Source organism: Osmerus mordax, chromosome 19, assembly GCF_038355195.1.
Source record: "Osmerus mordax isolate fOsmMor3 chromosome 19, fOsmMor3.pri, whole genome shotgun sequence".
Taxonomy (NCBI): domain Eukaryota; kingdom Metazoa; phylum Chordata; class Actinopteri; order Osmeriformes; family Osmeridae; genus Osmerus; species Osmerus mordax.
In genome coordinates, this window is record NC_090068.1 from 7,300,015 (window position 1) to 7,320,014 (window position 20,000).

General features: G+C 53.2%; 1 protein-coding gene across 3 annotated transcripts in view; it reads right to left on the bottom strand.

The window, feature by feature from the left end:
- The window catches only part of abr (ABR activator of RhoGEF and GTPase), an 87,815-nt gene that overhangs the window by 26,760 nt on the left and 41,055 nt on the right, over positions 1-20,000 (bottom strand). For all 3 annotated transcript variants that reach the window (XM_067256798.1, XM_067256799.1, XM_067256800.1), the window contains 10 exons: positions 17,187-17,239; positions 16,480-16,620; positions 15,339-15,460; positions 13,232-13,400; positions 12,041-12,163; positions 11,816-11,891; positions 11,591-11,695; positions 9,053-9,127; positions 5,036-5,133; positions 4,716-4,847 (listed from right to left, as the gene is read on the bottom strand). In XM_067256798.1, coding sequence (XP_067112899.1) covers positions 4,716-4,847; positions 5,036-5,133; positions 9,053-9,127; positions 11,591-11,695; positions 11,816-11,891; positions 12,041-12,163; positions 13,232-13,400; positions 15,339-15,460; positions 16,480-16,620; positions 17,187-17,239 — 1,094 coding nt within the window. The remainder of the gene's footprint in view (positions 1-4,715; positions 4,848-5,035; positions 5,134-9,052; positions 9,128-11,590; positions 11,696-11,815; positions 11,892-12,040; positions 12,164-13,231; positions 13,401-15,338; positions 15,461-16,479; positions 16,621-17,186; positions 17,240-20,000) is intronic.

A 20,000-nucleotide genomic window follows, 5' to 3' on the forward strand; every position in this document is an offset into this window, starting at 1 on the left:
TCCCACAGACACACATCAGAACACTCAGGAGAGCACAACCACTTTAGACAATAAACCTTCCAAATGTGGCCGGGCTGTTTACTTACGAGACGTGTTTTATGCTCAGTCTGACTGAGAGGCACTTGTAATTGGGGGGGGGGGGTTGTTGGGTGGGGGGGGGGGGGGGGGGTCTCTTGCTAGTTTTACAACCCCCCCTTGTACAGACCCTGCATAGAGGCAATGCTCAGTAATGCTGTGTGGAGCACTCTGGGTTTGGACCTTGCGCTGGTTCTGGGGATGAGCTCTGCAGGAACAAAGAGCTTTGTCTCCACTCCCCCCCCCCCCCCCCCACACCCACCCACCACCACCACCAGCCCTCTTTCAACGCCTCGACTCTGGCTCCCATTATCTCTGGGGAAGCCGTTCAGATGTATCAGGTTACCGCTTATTGAAGCAGGATAACAGACCTGGATGGGGGGGGGGGGTGACATGCGCTCGCCCTGAAATACAAACGAATAAAACAGGAACCCCCGGGGAGGCACTGAGGGAGGTAGAGGAGAGGAGGGAAGGAAATGTGTGTGCGTGTGTATGTGTGTTGGGTGGTGGTGGAGGTCAAAAGGTTGAGGTGGTGTCCCTTGTCGGAGGGGGGGGGGGGGGGGGGGTGTTTGTGGAGGTTGCGCGGAGGCCGTTGACCACGTGGACGGCAGGCTACCTGGACTGGGTGGGGGGGAAGCCTGGCTCCGGGGTGGGCAGTTCGGCCTGGGTAGAGCCTGGATGTGCAGGAGTGTGTGTGTGTGTGTGCTTGGGGAGGGGGGGGGGGGGATGAAAGACAGCACCACTCTCCTCAGATAAAAACTGGAGAGAGAGGAGGAGGGAGAGAGAGTCATAAAAGGGAAGGGGTGATGGTGTAGGGGGGGGGGGAGGGCGGGCGTGGGAGGTGGAGGGAGGGAGATAAAAGCATAGCTGGCACTTTGCTGCCACACTTGCGTGCGTTCCTCGATACAAAAGTGCTGGGCTGTCATGCCCAAAGTGTTGCGTAACCTGCCCCCCCCCCCCCCTCCTCCTCCTCCTCCCCTCAGATGACAAACAGTCTGGACCGGCATGGTCGCTGAGGTCACACAAGGCCCGTCTCTCACATGCATAATGCATGGGAAGAAAGAATGCGGAGGAGCGGCCAGCCCAGTCGCTCCGAGCTCTTCTACAAAGCTGCTCCGGGACACCGTGTCCTTGGCAAGCGTGGCCGTGCGATCCCAAACCAGCAGATCTGAGAAACATCTTTGTGTCGTTAACTGATCGTCAACAGCAAGGGACAGATATTGATCAGGTCACGCCCTGGTGTTGTAAAAAGAGAAAAAAATAAAATCTTTTTTGGGGGGGCAGGGTGAAAATGACCCCTGCCTTGTAGCCGTTTTTATGGAGGATTAGCGCCATGACCTTGGAGGTCAAAGGTTATCTCCTGGGGATCTGAGAGGCGGGCCGGTCGGGGAGTTAATGACTGGCGTGTGTTTCCCTGTGGAGACGAGCCTCAGTCAGGTCAAAGGTCAGAAGAGCGCTGCAGGACTCTCGGCATTTCTTTCAGTGTGTGTGTGGGTGTGTGTGAGTGTGTGAGTGGACATCACAGGTTTCCGATCTTCATGCAGATTGTGGAAGGATTCTTCTCCTACGGCTGGGTAAATGTCTTGAATTCCACATCAAACGTTTTCATTTAAAACCCCAAAAAGAAGGGTAAAGGAAAAAAAATCCCCTCATCATCTTTCCACAACAAACTAAATCCAATGTTTCCTCTTGATGACTTCTTGAGGACACTGCAAACATCAACTTTCTCATCATAGAGGGGAACGTACGAACAGTAATGAACAATGAAGCAGAACGTTCTTGACACGATATGCCCATTTAAGGCCTTTTAGTATTCTGGGTTCTGGTTAAATAAATCACAGGGTCTCCAGAGAAGAAAGCAAAACAGTTTGGCTTCTCCAGAGCAGCTTGGCGAGTTAAGAAAACAGGAGAGCTCCAACAGAAAAGCTGACCCCCCAGGATATGCACTCAAACGGGGAGAGACTTCATACTTGATATCATTTTACCATGGGGACCTTAGACCTTCCCCTCTGACACACTGAAGGATGAGGGCTATGGACCCTAACACCAGTATATAGTGGGATTCACATCTACAAAACGCTAGCGAAACACTGAACTCGGAAGATTTCATCCAAGCTTCGCTCTCTTTGCTGGGTCTGAGTTTGCTCTACCTGCTGCAGTCTGTCACAGACTTCCTGCGGAGAACTTCCACCTGCGCTTTCGGCCCCAGCCCCTCGCTGAAAGCAGCCGTATGGGGTGATGTCACGCCGGGAGGGGCTCCCCTCCAAGGTTCTATTTCCACTCCGTCGGGCAATCTCTCCGTCTCCGTGGTGATGACTCACTGCTTCTCACTGCTTCTGCTCCTCTCCCTCCCCGCTTTCTCTCCAGGTCTCTCCGGGTCTCTCTGGCTTTCTGGGAGGGTATCTCTCTTTTCTCGGCCTCTCTCTCCTTATCTCTCCTTTTTCCTGGTAACATCCAATCTATTTCCATTGACTCAAAGGAGGGACATAACATGCCATCCTCTTCGTTTACTTATTCTGCTCCCCCCCCCTGCCTCCCCCCTCCCCCTCCTCCCCCCCCCCCCCCCCCCCCACCCCCTCCCTTCCAATCCCCCTCCTAAATCTAAACCAGAGATGAACAGGCAGTGAATCCAGTCCTATTCTGAGACGTGGCAAATGCTGACTGGGGAAAGAAAAAGGAAGAAGAAAAATAACTCAAACTAGTTCCAGGCACTCCCAGAGTGAGCGCAGGCTGGCTGGGTCGTCCTCTAGGCTGTCATTAGTGCCAACGTGAGTGGGCACATCTCGGCCGTGCCCTGGCGTGTTGCCGTATGAAGAGGTCCTCATCTCCGCGCCCACGCCCGCTTCCCACACACACACACACACACACTCCAGAGCTCCACTCCTCTCCACTGTCTCTCTGGGTGCTAACAAGCCCACCCGCTCAGTGCTCTGCAGCTGTGCAGCAGTATAAACCCAATTAACCCGTTAGCAGTGCCTAAGCTGATAAAGGTGCCAGAGGAAAACCCCTCAGAGCTCTGGAACAGGTGCCTGGAGAGCAGCGCCTGTTTTAATTGACCCTCTGATGGAAGTTCATCTCCAGACTAATCGCTCTGTAAACATATAGGATATGTACGGAAATCTGGGAAATCTTAACAGAAGTTGACGGGAGTTGAGCGTTGTAAAGTCTGAGGAAAGGGGGGGGGGGGCTGGAGGCCTTGCTGATGATGTCACCAGGACACGAGCCTCTGACACATCTCAGACTGCATAGCGAGTCAGGGATCCGGAACATTCCTTGGCCGCAACGACGCAAGACAAGTCCTGAGTCACATGACGAGGTCTTCACTGGTGCACAAGGGGCCAGTAAAGCCTGCTCTTTCTTAACTGGCTTCTCTGAAACCAGGGCAACCATTGCCAAGCAAACTATCATTCTTAACTGGCCAGCCAGTTGCGGTCTGGTGGCTGTGAGGGTTTATTTCCTGGTTGTGAGGAGAAGAGAAAGTGTTAACAGTCACGAACACACTGACTAAACACCCGGAGCTTCAGATGAACGAGAAGGCAGGAACAGTTCAGTTACACACAGGAAACAGACGTGGTGACAAACGTAACGCATGCATCTCAACACCGCTTCCTATTTGTTTCCGGAAAGTACCGGAACGTGTTGAAGGTGACACAAAAGGTCTTCTTAAAGAACCTCTGAAAAAGACGGGCATGTTCAGAAGACGAGACACGCTCTCGCTGTTCTAGGTTTGAGTTTGTTTCCCTCCCCTGAGTTGCCCCACTTTCAGACTCTCTCCAGTCAAGTTTGAAAGACTGTAGCGACCCCCTAAGCAACTCCGCACCCATTGTCGTGTCTGTACCCGGAAACGGGAGCGTTTGACTCGGTACGCGAGTGGGCGTACAGGGAAACGGGAGCGGGAGGTGGAGGAAGCAGAGACACAGGGAACGCTTGCTGCGAGCCCACCTCTGGCTATGACACAGATATACCACCGTCGAGAGGAACGACGCCGTACGAACAAAAACACAAAACGGGTAATGGAGTCGATAGCTGCTCCCGTCGCTATCCTCGACACTGACCCAGATTCAGAGAGCTGAGTCTGGCAGTTGGAGGGTGTGATCTGGTCGCGGGGACAGGCCACGGGAGAGACATCAGGATCGCGTCTGCTGAAGACAGGGGTCAAGCTCTGCTTGACCTGATGGAATCTCATAAAGGGTTCTTGGGAGAACTTCCAAATACAGAGACAGCTTATCAGCTTGCTTGGCGAATAAGATCTTTTTGAAGAGGCGTGGAATAGGGAGCTTACTTTAAAGACCCACCGCAAAGTCTCCAGAGCTACCCCGACCCTTTTGGTCTGGAACATTCTCAGGGGGAGTTTTTATAGGTCCTTTTTCCACCAGGGATGATGAAGGGGAAAGCCCCTGAAAATGACTTTAACTCTCCCAGGCAGTTCCGCCGACAGGCGTCAAAGAAGCCCACCTCAACAAACCCAACCCACAACGACACACAGACACCACAAAGCGAGAATCGCGCGGTTGTCGTTCTACTGGAACACAGGGGGAGGCTCAGGCTGTGGTAGGCCCACAATTTGACGGGTTCTGTGAGGGTCCCATCTAAAAGCGTTGTGGTGTCGTGCCGTGCCGAGGTCGGCCTCCTCTCCTCACCTGCACCTGGCCCTTGCCCATGATCTTGTCCACGATCTCGTTGTCGTCCTTGTTGAGCTTGGTCTTGTCGTAGCACTGCTCGTAGCACAGGATGCGCAGGCACTGCGAGCCCTCCAGCTCGATCTCAAACTCCTGACGGACGCAGGGGGCGGGAGAGGGAGGGGTTTCAAACAGAGCAGGGGAAGCCTCGCTTGATAATGTCCTATTATGTGTCCTATAATTCATGTGTTATTATTGTTACATTGTCCAGTATGGAGAGAGAGAGAGAGAGAGAGAGAGAGAGAGGGGGGGGGGGGGGGGGGGGGGGGTTGGTGTCTCACCTCGTTCCACTGGGGCTCGGTGGTGTCTCTGAAGACGCGGGTTTTGGCCTTGCTGACGAAGTATCCATAGGAGTCCACCTCCAGCGTGCAGTATAGATCTGATACGAGGAACACGGAGGAGGAAAACAACACAGTTGAGCGGTGATCGATGGAAAAGGACGTACGAAATGAGGTTAGGTTAAACTCAGTGCGACGTGCGTGTCACGCACACACACGCGCACACACACGTCAGCACGACTCTCCGGTCAAATTATGGAAACAGGGTGGACCTCGGTTACGTTAATGTGGCAATTTACATACTGATGGAATGCAGCTCCCTGCAGACCATGTTACCCCCCCCCCCCTCCTTCATCTGACAGCTTGATGGATGACTCCCTTCCCTGACCTCCCGGCCCCCCAGGGCCCCCAGCACCCCCCCACCACCCCCTGCACACGGGCCACGCCTGCAGGCCGGGAGCTTGTTTACACTGCAGAGGCGCAGACACCGTGACTGGGCTGCACCTAAACAAACGCCTGACCTGCGCCTGTCTGGGGGTCAGGCCGGGTTCGTGACACCCGGAGGTGAAGATGTGTGTGCGGGGGGGGGGGGGGGGGGGGGGGTCACAGAGGAGGACGACAGGCGGTCATCGTGTATGTTGGCTTGTGTTCTGGGGGGGTCTTACTGTATGCTGTATGTGCGTTGGGGGGGGAGTTCTCAAAACAAAAGTCACGCCTGATTAACGCCTCTCCACGTCCTCCGAGCCGGGAGACATGGAGGCTCCGTCGCGGGACGACCGCCTCGCTAGCCTGGCGGCCCAGGACTCCGCGCCAAACGCCCCCCTGGCCTATGTCCTCCCCGGGGTCAGCGTGGGAGCTCTGCAACTGTACACTGTTCTGTACGAAGCCCCTCGGAGAAGCTAAGCAGAGTAATAGGGGTTGTACGTCACTCTTTTATGGCTACAGAGGTAGCTACTGGAGCCAGATTTCTTTGGAGCGGCCCTCTACGGCGTGTGATTTACACCCCTGCGCCTACAGTAGGAACAGGGAGAGCTACAGGAGCTGTGAACCTGACACCACGGTGAGACCCAGTTCCTACAGAACTCCGGGGGCCGGCGCTAGATTTATCTGGAAGCTTATTTCCTCTCCATCTGAACTGGGTTTGTGTGCTTGGACCTGAAATCAAAACAGGGCCGGGGGGTGGGGGCAGGGGAGGGCGTTTTTAGCCTTCTTATTTAGCCTGTCCTAGAAGCCGAGCCAGCCTTAGAACTGGGCCATGGAGGGAAGAAGATGGCTACTGGAGGTGATTGGTTGAATGGACCCTGAGGGCTTTCGTTTCATTGGCCGGCCTCTTTCTTGCGCTCGTATAAGGGGGTCAGGCCAGGCGGTCAGTGTGGGGTCTCCTACACCCCCCCCCCCATGCTGGGGTTAATGGGTGTCGTCCGGTCTGTGCACAGATGACCTGGATGTGTGTGCGTGTGTGCATGTGACCTGTTTTTCCCAGCTCCAGGGGCTAATCTGGGCTTGCGGCAGTGTGTTTAACGCGAGGTGAAAAAAGCGGGCAGCTATGTCACCCTGACAACTCCACTCCTCAGTGCTTCTGGGACTGAGAGAGCAGCATGGGCCAACCGACAGGCTACTCTGTCTCACTGTCTGTCTCTCTCTCTGTCTGTGTCTGTCTGTCTGTCTGTCTGTCTGTCTGCCTACCTGTCTGTCTGTCTGACTGTCTGTCTGACTGTCTGACTGTCTGTCTACCCGCCTGCCTGCAATTGAACAACCAAGCGTGTCCTTTCTGAACAAAGCTCCTCATTGTGACAACATGAGTCGGGAGGCTTTTATCTGCATCATATTACTGGGAGGATCCTGGAGGAAGTGGATTTCTGAGGGGGAAATTCATCATGAAATTGGCTAATCAAATTCTTTTTTTTGTTGTTGTTTTTTTCTTTTTTTTGGGGGGGGGGTTTCAGATCCGGAGTGATAACGCTAATATAAAGCAGAGGGGGGAATACAAAAAGAAGTAAAAGGAGGCTCCACGAGCAGGGCATGCACTGCAGCACTGCAGCGCTGGCTGGATGTGATTATATCGAGAGAGAACAGAAGAACCATGAGAAACGCAGTGCCACCCGCCCACGGTCTGAATCAACACAACATATCATACCGCTCTGAAGAAGACCATATTAAACATTCGATTCTAGGTCATGTTTATCCTAATTTCAGCTCCTAGTTTTTTTCGTGTGTGTGTGTTTTTTTTGGGGGTGTGGGGGGTTGATGGATGGGGGGGTGGGGGGTGGGGGGGGGGGGGGGGGGGGTTGAAGCTTCTTTTCTGGTGACCCAGTTAAGATGTTGCCCTGAGCTGAAAGCCAAAGCTGCATCCTATTGGAGGAAGCTTTGTGTGTTCAGGAGAACACGGTTTTAATAAGACATGTTTGCACGTACTGTGCTATTACAGAGCTAGCTAATCAGGCGATTTGAACCCCCCCCACCCACCCACCCACCCACCTCCACACACACACATTTTAAAACTCTGCCTCCTATTAAAAATGAGTTAGCAGTGTGCAGTGTTTAATAGCAACAGGAAAAGACAGATAATCCACTTTCCCACAGCTATGCATTTATTATTACATTATACAAACACACACACACAATCCCACGGTAAGTCGGAGATCACACACACTTGTGTAAAAAAAGGCAGATGGGTGACAGATGACTAGATCAAACATGCCCTCCAGGAGAAATCAGAGCTATGAAAAATGTAAAACTGATGCTACGCAGAGACTGGGAACAGAAAACAATCAGATGAAGCCAAGGATCCACACACACACGCACGCACACTCAAATGTAGGCTCTCATATGCAGTCTCGCAAGGAGCTTTGATCGGAGTGGTACGATCAGGACCCAGTTCACCCACAGCGCTCATCCCCCACCCCTGTTAGGAGACCATCTGAACCACTTTCCATCTCTGCAATTCTGCTCGCTGGGCTTGGACTCGGGGATCCAAAAAAAGAAAAAGGCTTTCAAAAGAAACTGACTTTCAATCCATTACACACCAAAATCAATCTGTGCATCTTTCATGCACAGTAGACTGTCATGGTTACTCAGGCTGGGGTGAAGACGACCCCCCCCCCCCCCTCCCCTCCCCTCCCTTCCCATTTCGGTGGTATTCGAAGGGGTGCGTGCTGTGCAGACGTTGCGGGGCGTCTGGTGTTTGGTGCGGTGACATGTCTGAACCACTCTCCTCTACTCTGACGTAGTATCTGCTAATAATACAGCCACGCAGGGCTGCTGGCCATACACACTCACATGTGCAAGACAGTGTGTGTGTGTGTGGTAATGGAGGAGCCCATTTTACCCACCTGTGGCTGAGGACTAAATGTGTGCAGCGATCCATATGAGTTTGTCTGTCTGTGTGATTGTCCTCTCAATCTAATCCTTTCCTCATCCTCTCCCATCCCCTCATCCTCTCCCCACTTCCTATCCCCTCTCCCCCCCCCCCCCCCCCCACGTGTGGTCTGTGTATCTGTGTTCCTGATGGCCCCCTCACATGAAAGCGACCGCAGGAATGTGACTGTGGCTCAGGGATGCTCCACTGGGACTGGCCTGTGGCGAAGCCCTCCCTCCCTCCCTCTCTCCCTCCGTCCCTCCCTCTCGCTCTCCCTCTCTTTCTCTGGGTCAATACAGTATCATCTGTCTAAAAAGCTCTGTGTGGGGGACCTGAGGCCTTGTGAATGGCTTTCCAGGGGTGTCTGCTGGGACAGAGAAAAACCTCAACCCCCCCCACCCCACCCCACCCCACCCCACCCCACCGCCCCCCCCCCCCCCCCCCCCTCGCCGGTGGACAGCCTGCCACCACCGGCCATCACAAGATGCACTTTCAAGATTGACTTGAGGTAGACCACACACACACACACACACACACACATGTTCTGAATGATGCTGTAGCAGTGAGGTTGTAACACTTGAACACAAACACACACACACACACACGCAGGTTGTGAGCGCTGCAGCAGAAACGGATGCAGTAGAACAGGGACGTGGACTTACTGGCTGAGTCGTTGAAGCCGGTGGCAGAGTGGACGATCACATGCAGGAACCCGTACAGGCCTGGAGTCTCCTCCTCTGGAACACAACACAGCACCGTCAGGTCACTGCACCCTGGGCGGAGGGCGGTGTGTGTGTGCGTGTGTGTGTGTCCTGTGTAGTGTGTGTGTGTAGTGTGTGTCTGGTCGCCAGACTAAGTGAGGCCTCATGTGGGTGCAGGAAGTGGAGCGAAGATGAAGACTATCAGGTGGTTCTAGATATCACAGAGCGGAGGATTTAACACACGCACACACACATGCACTGGAACACACACTTCACTAGTTACCTCATTCATCTCTTACAGAATGAGCTCACCTTCCAGGAATCCCATAGAAGGACTTCTGCCCTCCCTCCCCCTCCCTCCCCCTGTCCCTCCCCCTCCCTCCCCCCTATCTTTCCTCCTCTCCTCCCCAGTTTAGAGACTAGGCAGGAGGGGTGACCGGCCTGTGGAGGTCTCTCTGAAGTACACACAGACACAGGCTGTGTCCCTCCATTAGAATGTGATTGTTTGAGCTCTGCATTATCTTTCTGTGTGTGCATGTGTGTGTGTGTGTGCGTGTGTGTGTGTGTGTGTGTGTGTGTGTGTGTGTGTGTGTGTGTGTGTGTGTGAGAGAGTTTATCTGGGACCGCAGATGAGAGGACCCCCTCATACTGCCTGAGTCTGCTCGACACCCTGGCACGATTAGCACCTACACACACAGTCCACTCCTGGGTGGGCCCTGACTCTCTCTCACACACACACACACACACACACACACATGCAGATGTGCACACATGTGCACGTGCACACACATGCATGCCCAAACACACATACACACGTCTCTGCTCTCAGGTTTGCCTGGCCCCTTGCAGGATTAAGATGTAGGCCCGCAAGGCCTGGGTGTTTCCTGGTAAATAAACTGAGCTGGGGGAGGCTGAAACTGGAGCAGGTCTGTTTGGAGATCCCTGCAAGCCCCACTGGGTCAACAGCTGGCCAGGCCAGCTACTGAGATGAGAGGCCAGCCAGGAGGCCTGGAGCAACAATGTCTGTGTGTGTGTGCGTGTGTGTGTGTGTGTGTGTGGGGGGGGGTTGTATGGACAGAAGTCTGCATGCCACCAGGAGAGAGGAAACAGGGGGGGTGACAGGAACAGGTCTAGACAATCCCCCCCCCTCACGCACACACCAAAAAAAGGATGCTTCATTGTCTGCATTCAAAACATGAACACATGCTAATCTCCGTCTGTGTTATTAAGTGCATCCAATAATCTCTCCAGAAGCCAGGGAAGTAAGCTAAATGTGTAACCGTATATGTGTGTGTGTGTGTGTGTTTGTGCATGTTTGTGTATGTGGGTGAGTTTGTGCATGTGTGCATGTTATCCCTGCTCGGTCCCCGTCAGTCTAGTAATCGCCATGGGAACCCGGGAATCACATTCCACATCCAGCTGCTCTTTATTTTACCTTACCATGTCGTAGCATGGGGTGCTGTGTGTGTGCGTGTGCATGTATGTGTGTACGTATGCATGTGTGTATGTGGGTGTATGCGTGTGTATAGGGGGAAACGATTGCACAGAGGACACGGTCCCAGCTTAGTTTTCCCATACTGAGCTGCTAAATGACTGGCAAGGAAAACTGTTTGACAGTAATGACATTTCAGACCCCCTGTCTAGTGGAAAAAGCCTTGGTGTTTGATGTGTTTGTAAAGAGAGAGCCAGGGTCTGTCTCAAACTGTAAGCAATCAGGGATTCGGCCGGGTGCTGTACTGCAGGCTGCCTGTAGGGGGAGCGACACGCCACCGACTCACGCTGGTCTCTAATCATGAATGTACTATGATGCAGGGAGACATTTAGATATGGACTTGCAAATAGTGTAGGTGATTTACATATAGACTACCTTAGATTACCCATGAAATAGCATGCATCCCAACAGGGGCCTTTTGATAGATAACACATGTTGTTATTAAACATTCAGCATCGTGAATCCCCATGAGAAATGTGTATGCATGCAGTATATCTAGTACAGTATTGATGTGTGGGTGTTGTATATTGAGTATTAAGTATTAATTAAGCAGAAGCTTTCATCCAAAGGGTTTTGTAGCGTGGCTGTGTTTGTGCGAATGTGTCTCTAATATGAGTGTGTGTGTACGGTCTGCAGGTCTCTGACCACTCTAGCCCGGGTCTGGCCCGGCATGGCACAGGTTAGCGCCAGATGAGAAACACATTGTAGCCTAGATTCTCTCTGGGCCCAGGTCCCTCTGTTGGCTGAGAAGGGCTGGAGGTACATTGTGGGTTTTAACTCCAAACAGAAGGGAAGGGAACAGGGCTTGTGAGGGTATGAGAGGGAGAGAAAATGTGCATGAGTGTGGTTTGTGTCAGTGTGCACATTTGTGTGTGTGTGTGTGTGTGTGTGTTTGTGGGCAGCTGTGGGGGGTTGTGTCTGTACACACAATGTGAGTGTTTTATGGGTGTGTGTATGCATGTCTGAGTGATTGTGTGTGTTTGTGTGTGTGTGTGACTGTAACTAACCATCTTTGTTGCTGGTGACAGGGATGTTGTGGACTGTTCGGAGTTTGAAGCAGGAACTGGTGAGAACCTGCAGCTCTACTGAGCTCAGCACACAGGCCAGCAGATCTGAGGAACACACACACACACAAGTCAGCGGGATATCAACACATCCAGTTGTGTGGATCCCTAAAGAGAGACTCATTGTGCAGCTGGTCCAATCTACAGTACAGCCACTTCCCATCATACCTTTCTTCTGTAGTTTCTGAATGCTCTCTCTCCACTCCGACCTCTCGTAGTCTGATGACAGGAGGAACAGGCAGCTCTGGACGGACACACACACACACACAGACTCAGAAGTGGGCCAATGGGGGAAAGGGAAAATCCGATAGGAGCACGGCGTTTCCAAAGCCGACAGCTCCCTCCAGTGGTGGCGGTGTGCCACTGCAGGCGAGGTGGAGGGCGGGGGCCTACCTTGCCGTGTTTGTTGTGGATGCGGAAGGGGATGGTGGGGGAGTGGAGCAGCAGCCAGGACTCCTGCTCGTTCATCTTCTTCCTGAGGCGCTCCACCCCACGACTCTGGCCCTTCAGGGCCTTCTACACACACACACACACACGCACACACAGTCAGACATACATGCACGAGGAAGTAGGCCAGAGGAACACGCAACGAATAAACTCCTTACTATGATCATTAACTACAGGGTGTTTTGCTGTTGTTGTGTGTGTAAAACGGGTTATTCGGAATTGTTTACGCCAGGACAATTAGCAGAGAACGCACTCCCACCCTTCCCAGGAAATACAGTCAGGGCGTGGCCTCAATCAGACCCATCAAGACCTCTTCCTCAAGGTCCCCCTGCCCTCATCTGACTCTGACTGTCTACTGCACACACACACACACACACACATACTGTAAAGATACACATTAATGCATTCTCACACACACACACACATACTGTAAACATGCACACTCACATACATACAGTACCAGTCAAAAGTTTGGACACATTTGGTACTGTACATATATACACATATATACACATCCACACACACACAGTAAGCATGCCCACACATGCGTGTGTGTACATGCACGCACTCTAAACATGTCGTGTTTTAAGGTGAACTATTCCTGGGGCTCTCCAAAGACTCCATAACAAGGAGGGGGGGGGGAGCTATTGTGCTGCAGAAGAGGAACCTGGAAACGGAGAGGGAGGCCCGGTCACCATCCTCTCAGGACGGGTGTTTACGCGGCCAGCACAATGAGATCCCTATCTCTCTCTCCCACTGGCTTGGTCTTACTGGAACGAGGGCGAATGCTTCCTCTGAGCGCGTTGCTGATTGTGTATATAATGTACACAAGAGAGCTTGTTGGAAACCTGGATGAGTTTAGCCAACGGGTTTTGGGTGGAGGATGTGTCTGCATGTGTCTGTGTGTACGTGTGTGTGTGTGTACTGTGTTCACTGGTCAAGGGGAAACTTCGAGATGAATATTTCCAATAACAACATTGATGAAAGGAAGTAAGCGTCTATGTTCCTGGCAGGTCAGACCCTCTCAGACGATGAGACAAACATCCACCTGGACTGACCCCAGCCCTGACCCACCCCTGACCCCGGTCTGACTCCTGACCCTGGTCTGACTCCCTGACCCCCAGGCGCCTTGTTTACCTTCTCCTTCTGGATCTCGCTCTTGATGACGGAGATCTTGATCTTCATGTCCTCGATCTCGTGCTCGGGCAGCACCTGGATGTGGGGGCAGGAGTCGGAGTCGTCCAGGGTCTGGAAGGTCAGGTCAGCCAGGGGGATGTACCACTTACACTCATACTGCTGCTGCCTCCTGCAGGGGGGGGGGGGGGGGGGGGGGAGCACAGAGGCAGAGTTACGTTACTGCCTCATGAGAGAGAGACACGAGACAAAGAGAGAGAGAGAGAGAGAGCAGAGAGAGAGAGCAAAGAGGCACGAGCAATTGTGCGTCAGGGCTACCAGACATGGCCCAGTGAGACGTCCTCCATCCCTGCTCAGCACGCCTCTCCCTGCCCGTCATGAGCGAGCCAGCCCGCTAACGAGGCGGACGGCGGCGCCCCTGGAGGCCGAAGTGTGAGGCTCCTTCTGACTTGATTCTTCAGGACGTTCATTAGCGGGCCCGGTTTTTGAAACTCCAGACCAGAGAGTGAGGCGTTGAGAATACTAAGCGGTCTGTTCTGTCTCTACCCATCAACGAGGGCTGCCGCTCGCTGTGTGAGGTAATGTCTCTAGTGAAGCTGTAGATATTTGACAACAAAGAGAAGGGGGAGGGGGAGATCCTTTGTTTTCGAAGACCCCCTCTTCCCTTTCATCGCCTACACACACACTCCATCTTCCTCCGTGTTTTTAATAAGGCCCCTCTTCCACCTTCCCCGAGGTGTGTGTTCCCTCCCTCTCTTAAGTGAGGCCTTTGTCTTGGATGGGTCTATGGGGAACCCAAATCCCACTGGCTTGTGTAGTGCTGTGTATACATACACAGTCCTATCCCTTAGCAGGGATTTATAGCTGATCTGGCATTCATAGCCCCATGACACACACACCCACACCCACGATAAGGGCTCAGACTGGACCTGTTCAGAAATAATTCGAACCATATCCAATACCCTTCACCCTCAACTCTCACCCCCCCCCCCACCCCCCCAAAGCCCATTTCACAGTCTTGATCTCCCCTAATCAGTCTCCCCCAGGAAGACTAGACGGGAAAAGGTGGCGCAATCTGCAATTCTGGGGACATCACACGCATACCCACTCACACACACGGGAGTAATCCAGGATGATAGAGAACAGATAGACAAGGGATTGGCTGGGATTGGACGCCTTAATTGAGATAACACTCCTGATTGGGTATTAACAGGACAGCTTGTTTTAATTGGCATCGTCAGTGTCGCTGGCCTAATCCTGGGCTTTAGACGCCATCCCATAATAGAACCGTTTGGAGACTGGTATCTGTGGAAACCCTGTCCGTGGCACACTCTCTGTCGGTCATGCGGGCGGGCGGGGGGGGGGGGCGGCTTGGTCCGTCACGGGCCGCCAGCAACCGTCAATCACAATTAGAGGCAATCTGGCTAGCAACGGTACCGTGCCGACAGGCGAGTGACATAGGGCCACGGGAGGCAATCCTGTAAATGAAACACTTCATCTAGTGCCACGCGAGCAACACGCACACACACACACACACTCTGTCTTTCAATTTGCCTCAAGCCAAAACAACAGATTGAGACTCCCAATGAAATATCGAGCTCGCCGTATGCTAGAACATGAATCTAGACGCAAAACCATGCTGGTGTTAAATTCATCATACCAGACCCTCTCGTCATGCTCATCTACTGCACACGTCTCTACGACACCAAAGGCAGAATAAGAGATGACATTCTCGGCTTCAATTACCATCCCTTCCATTGCTGAGACATCAAAGCGTGCAATAGCTTTTCTGGCACAAAATAAGAGAGAGAGAGAGAGAGAGGTTCTTTTGAGTGAGGCGCTGTCGGTGAGTCAGTGAGCGGACGGCACGCTGCGATGATGCAGTATGGGAAAACAGATAGGAGGATTCGTTCTGGCTGGCTGTTTCTCTCCCCTTCCCAACCCCCCCCCCACCCCCAGCCCTCCCGTCCAATCTGTCTCTGATTGACAGTGGGTACTGGGCGCCACCAAATGATGTGTGTGTGGTGGAGCGGGGGAGTGGGGGCTGCTCCACCCGCCTTGTGTGCGTGTCCACCCGTGTGTGTGTGTGTGTGTGTGTGTGTGTGCCTACCCGGCGCTGGTCTTCTTCATCTTGGCACACAGCAGCAGGTCTGTGAAGAGGAAGAGATGGCGCAGCTTGCGGGAGCCCTCGGACACCTCCACCAGGAAGCCGTCCTTCACCAGCTGACGAGCCTGCGGGGGAACACAAGCCGCGAGGTCACTTCCTGGGGGCAGGCCCAGCCGCGCGGGGCAGACCTGCTTCTAAACACCAGCTTCCTGGTTGGCTCGCGGGCTACTGGTCCCAAACCCGCACACCACACAAACTAGCGTGCACGCACACACACACACGTTTAGGAGACAGGAAGGATTAGTCAAGGCTTTGGAGAGGAGGAAGAAGCTAGTTCCTTAGAACTCTGCTCTCTGTGTATGACAGAGTGAGCTTATGTAACAGGTGTAGTCGCCCCGCTAGCCACTTCGCTTCCTCCCGATCTTTCCCACACGCTGGTACTCGAACTCGGGGGCCGTCTGAATCGCAAGGGCGACCGCGAACCAGCTACGCCAACGTGAAGCCTTCCGCTGGCGCGGGTGGACCGTATTTACACCCGAGGAGCGACTTCAACCAATTCACAGCGGCTACATATGTCCCCACACTGCAGAAGGGTGCCGTATATCCGTACGCGAGGGACAGGTGGAGGAGAAACTCAGCAGGAGTGGCCATGAAAGCAGCACACAAAGAGGCCTGCTCAGAGGAGAGAAACACCTGACAGGCAGAAACACAGTCCAGGCTGAACAACACAATACAGACAGTGTTCGGGAGAGGGCGACATCAAACAGCCCCGCACTGCACGCTGGGAGGCGGAGAGAGTGGGTAGAGATCGAAAGAGAGGAGAGTGAGAGAGATAGGGGAGAGGGAGAGAGAGAGAGAGAGAGAGAGAGAGAGAGAGAGAGAGAGATAGGGGGGGAGGAAGCGGCTGTTGATGGAGGGATTGAGGATGTGGGCGTCGGAAGAGAGGAGCCGCTGGAGCTTTGCTTTGACCCCCGCTCGACTTCCCAAACTGGCTTACACACTTCCCTCAAGGCCGAAGCCACAACGAGCGTACTGTGCACTCCAAACAGTCGGCCTGTAGTGACTAGAGGAGTCGATTCAGAGGAAACAGAACACAAACACACATATCTTACGCTCGCACACAGTCAGTCACACACACACTCACCTCTCCCTTGGGCGTGGTGACGGCGGTCCTGCGAGGGTCTATCTCCTCGTTGATGGACGACAGGAAGTTCTGAGAGATGCGCAGCGCGTCCTGCAGCAGAGGGAAGTCTGGGTGGTCCTTAGGGGTGTGTTTCAGCAAGTCCTACAGCACACACACACACCACCGAGTCATTACACACACTGGGGGGCAACCACAAGCCATACTTTATGAGAAGCCCCTGTCGCAAACTCTTTCAGCACTGTTCCGGTCGATGCAATCTTTCCGCGTTAGAAAAGACGCTACGTTTCTAGGACGGCCCTCCAGGAACATTCTAGAAGGTCAACCGTGACATTGTCAATAATGGACAAAAAGGCTCGGGGATGAACAGCGGAAAGTCAAGAAACGTGGTTGGACTTTGGCGGGCGCAAAGCGGATCCCGCTGTGTTCTGATGACCTCTGCAGTCGTGGTGGTGAGTGTGGCTGTGCTGGCCGGGCCGGGACACAGCTGACCGCACGCTGAGCACATTGACTCCTCGTCCCTGAGGTGGATCGATCCTGCACTATCGATTCTCTTTATCTCCTGCCAGGAGATCTTCCCAACCACAATCTGCTCACTGGCCTCCAGACAAGATCACGACTTTCCCAGACACAAAAACACACACGACTCACTGTGTCAAGGCAGGTCCTGGGACCGTGCGCGCGTGTGTTAGGGACTGCGATATACTCACATGTAGAACCAGTGTGCTTCTGGTCACACGGTCAATCGGCTTGTAGAGAAGAGCTGTGAGGAGAGGAGGAGAGTGAGAGGGACATCTAGGTTTGTAAGTCACACACACACACACACACACACACAATCACAGATAGGACAACATGACTTGTGAAAAAGCCTATTACATGCATGGCTGAGCCCAGGTTTTTCCAGGGTAGGGCGCCAGACAATTCTATCATCCCCACACAGTCAAGTGTATGCTCCCTACACGCACACACACACACACACACACACACACGCACACACACACATAAATAAATGGACTGTATTGCTATACAAGGTCACCTATAGGAACATTCCCATTCACATCCATTTATGACTTTAACCTTGTGAGCATTATGGGACACATGGTGGTTAGATAGATTGCCTCTAATAGCGCTCAAACCCCTGGGAGAGTGTAGTGTTGCTGTACTGCAGCTTGTAAACCCGTCTGCAGTGTATACACTGTGTTAAGTGTCACACACACACACACACAGCAAACTTCACTTCAGCTCCAACACGATAGATTCTGCTCAGTAACAAGGTGCTTACGTCACTCCGCACGCACACACACACACACACACACACTCTGAGCAGGCTGGTTAGCATGCGGTGCAGTCTGGGCCCTGTGGTGCCTAGTGAAGCGTGCTAGCTCTGAGTATGATGTTCCTCTCGTAGAAATCCTTCTAGGACCCGTTCCCAACAGTGCCAGGCTTTTCACAGAGACATTTTGTCGGCACCCTGGCTGGCACTGCTGGCCGTCTCATGGTGATGATGGTGATGATGGTGATGTCGTCTCCTGCCTTCCTCAGTGCAGAAGCAGCTCCGGTAAACTTCTTAGCACTAATCTGTCAATCAAGTGTCTGGTGTCTCTCCCTTGAGTCTCTCCTGGTCTCCCAGACTAAATCTCTCTCCCTCTCTCCCTCCCCTCTCTCCCTCCCCTCCCTCCCTCCCTCCCTCCCCTCCCCCCCTGTAACTCGGTTACAAACCAGATCTGTCACACGCTGATTTCCCAGGAGGCTTTGCTGCTAGCGAGGGAGAGCACCTGCGAGGCTGATATCTGACAAGAGAGAACCACAATAGAGAGAGGGAGAGAGAAAAAGAGATGAAGATAGATGGAAAGAGGGATAGAAAGAGACACCAAAGAGTGGGGTGGAAAGAGAAAGAGCACGAGAGAGAGAGAAAGAGAGACAGAGAGAAAGAGAGACAGAGAGAGAGAGAGAGAGAGAGAGAGAGAGAGAGGAAGAGAGAGAGAGAGAGAGAGAGAGAGAGAGAGAGAGAGAGAGAGAGAGAGAGAGAGAGAGAGAGAGAGAGAGCAGACAGATCAGCAGCTTTGGTAGTGAGCGGCTTCAGATCGCTGGTTCTTCATCTCCATCACACTGATGTGAGAGAAAGCCATCCTCTCACATCTTCACTAAACACACTCCTCTCCAACTTCACATGGGCACACCCCCCTCGCCTCTGACTGAACTGAGAGAGAGAGAGAGCAGAGAGCAAAACTCTACAGGGATCTTGTACAGGCCTACTGACAGGATTACACACACACACACCACAAAGACAACCAGTTCTGTACAGTCTATCTAACCAGAGAGGCTCTAATAGAACATCCCTTATTCTGTTTCATGCTCCTTCCCTCCCTCGCTCCCTCCCTCCCTTCATTAATAATGCTGCCTGTATTCTCTCCATCCTGCCCTGAGAGAGAGAGAGAGAGAGAGACAGAGACAGAGAGAGTGTATGTATGTGCCCTTACTAGCATCATAGATCAGGTCTCTCTATGATCTCCAGCACCGTGGCCTCGTTACAGCAGCTTCACCCAGATCTGGGGGCTCAACTCTCCCCCTCTGACCCCCCCCCCCCCTCTCTGACCCCCCCTCGTTGCAGAGAGCCCAGCAGACAAAGAGAGAGAGACACAGAGAGAGAGACAGAGAGAGATAGATACAGAAAGATAGTGATCGTGAGAAAGAAAGAGAGGGGGGGGGGGGGGGGGCAGCTGAATATAGAAAAACGATAAAGTCGCGGAAGAGGACGGCTCAAGGTCGCTGTGGCGACTGTAGGACTGCTGCAGTAGCTCCCTCCCTTGGTTACCAGGGACCCATGTGGGTCAGGTTCCTGTCCGGACCAGCGCTGTGCCAGTTAGAGCAGCGGGCACTGCCAACCCTGCCCTCCTCGGGGCCCCTGCCAACTACTCTGAGGGGGGGAGGAGAGACAGGAGAGAGAGAGAGAGACAGAGAGAGACAGACAGAGAGAGAGAGGGGGGGGGCACCGAGACCGACAAGTGATTTAAAAAAACTTCAAGTTTAAAAAGCTATTTTTTTCGCGCATGCAACTTTGTTGCCGATGAAACTTTACTGAGGTCAAGTAAGAAGCAACAGCTGGTGGGCAGTGGAGGAGGACTGGGCTTCATGTCTGCTGAAGTGGAGCAGCCTAGGCTCCCACTGAGGACTGAGACGACGGCAGACGGAGTCCCACTGGTGAGCTCAGGGTCTCACTGGGAGTGAAGGGGGAAGACTGGTTAGGGGCTAAGGAGACAACACTGTGTGCAGAACACGACGGTTCGATGTCATCCTCAGGACACAGGGAAAAGGGAACCATCGAGAGGAGGAGGAGCAAGCGAGGAGAGAGGGACAGAGTTATGTACATGACACATGTCGCGCACACACACACAAACACTGACCGGCTGTATGAACTCTGCCAGGTAATAAAGGACAACAGCACTCGAGGAATATGATTGGAGGGGAGACTGGCTTGTGTTGATTGTTAAGGGAATATGAAACTACTTTCTAGAAGATTAAGT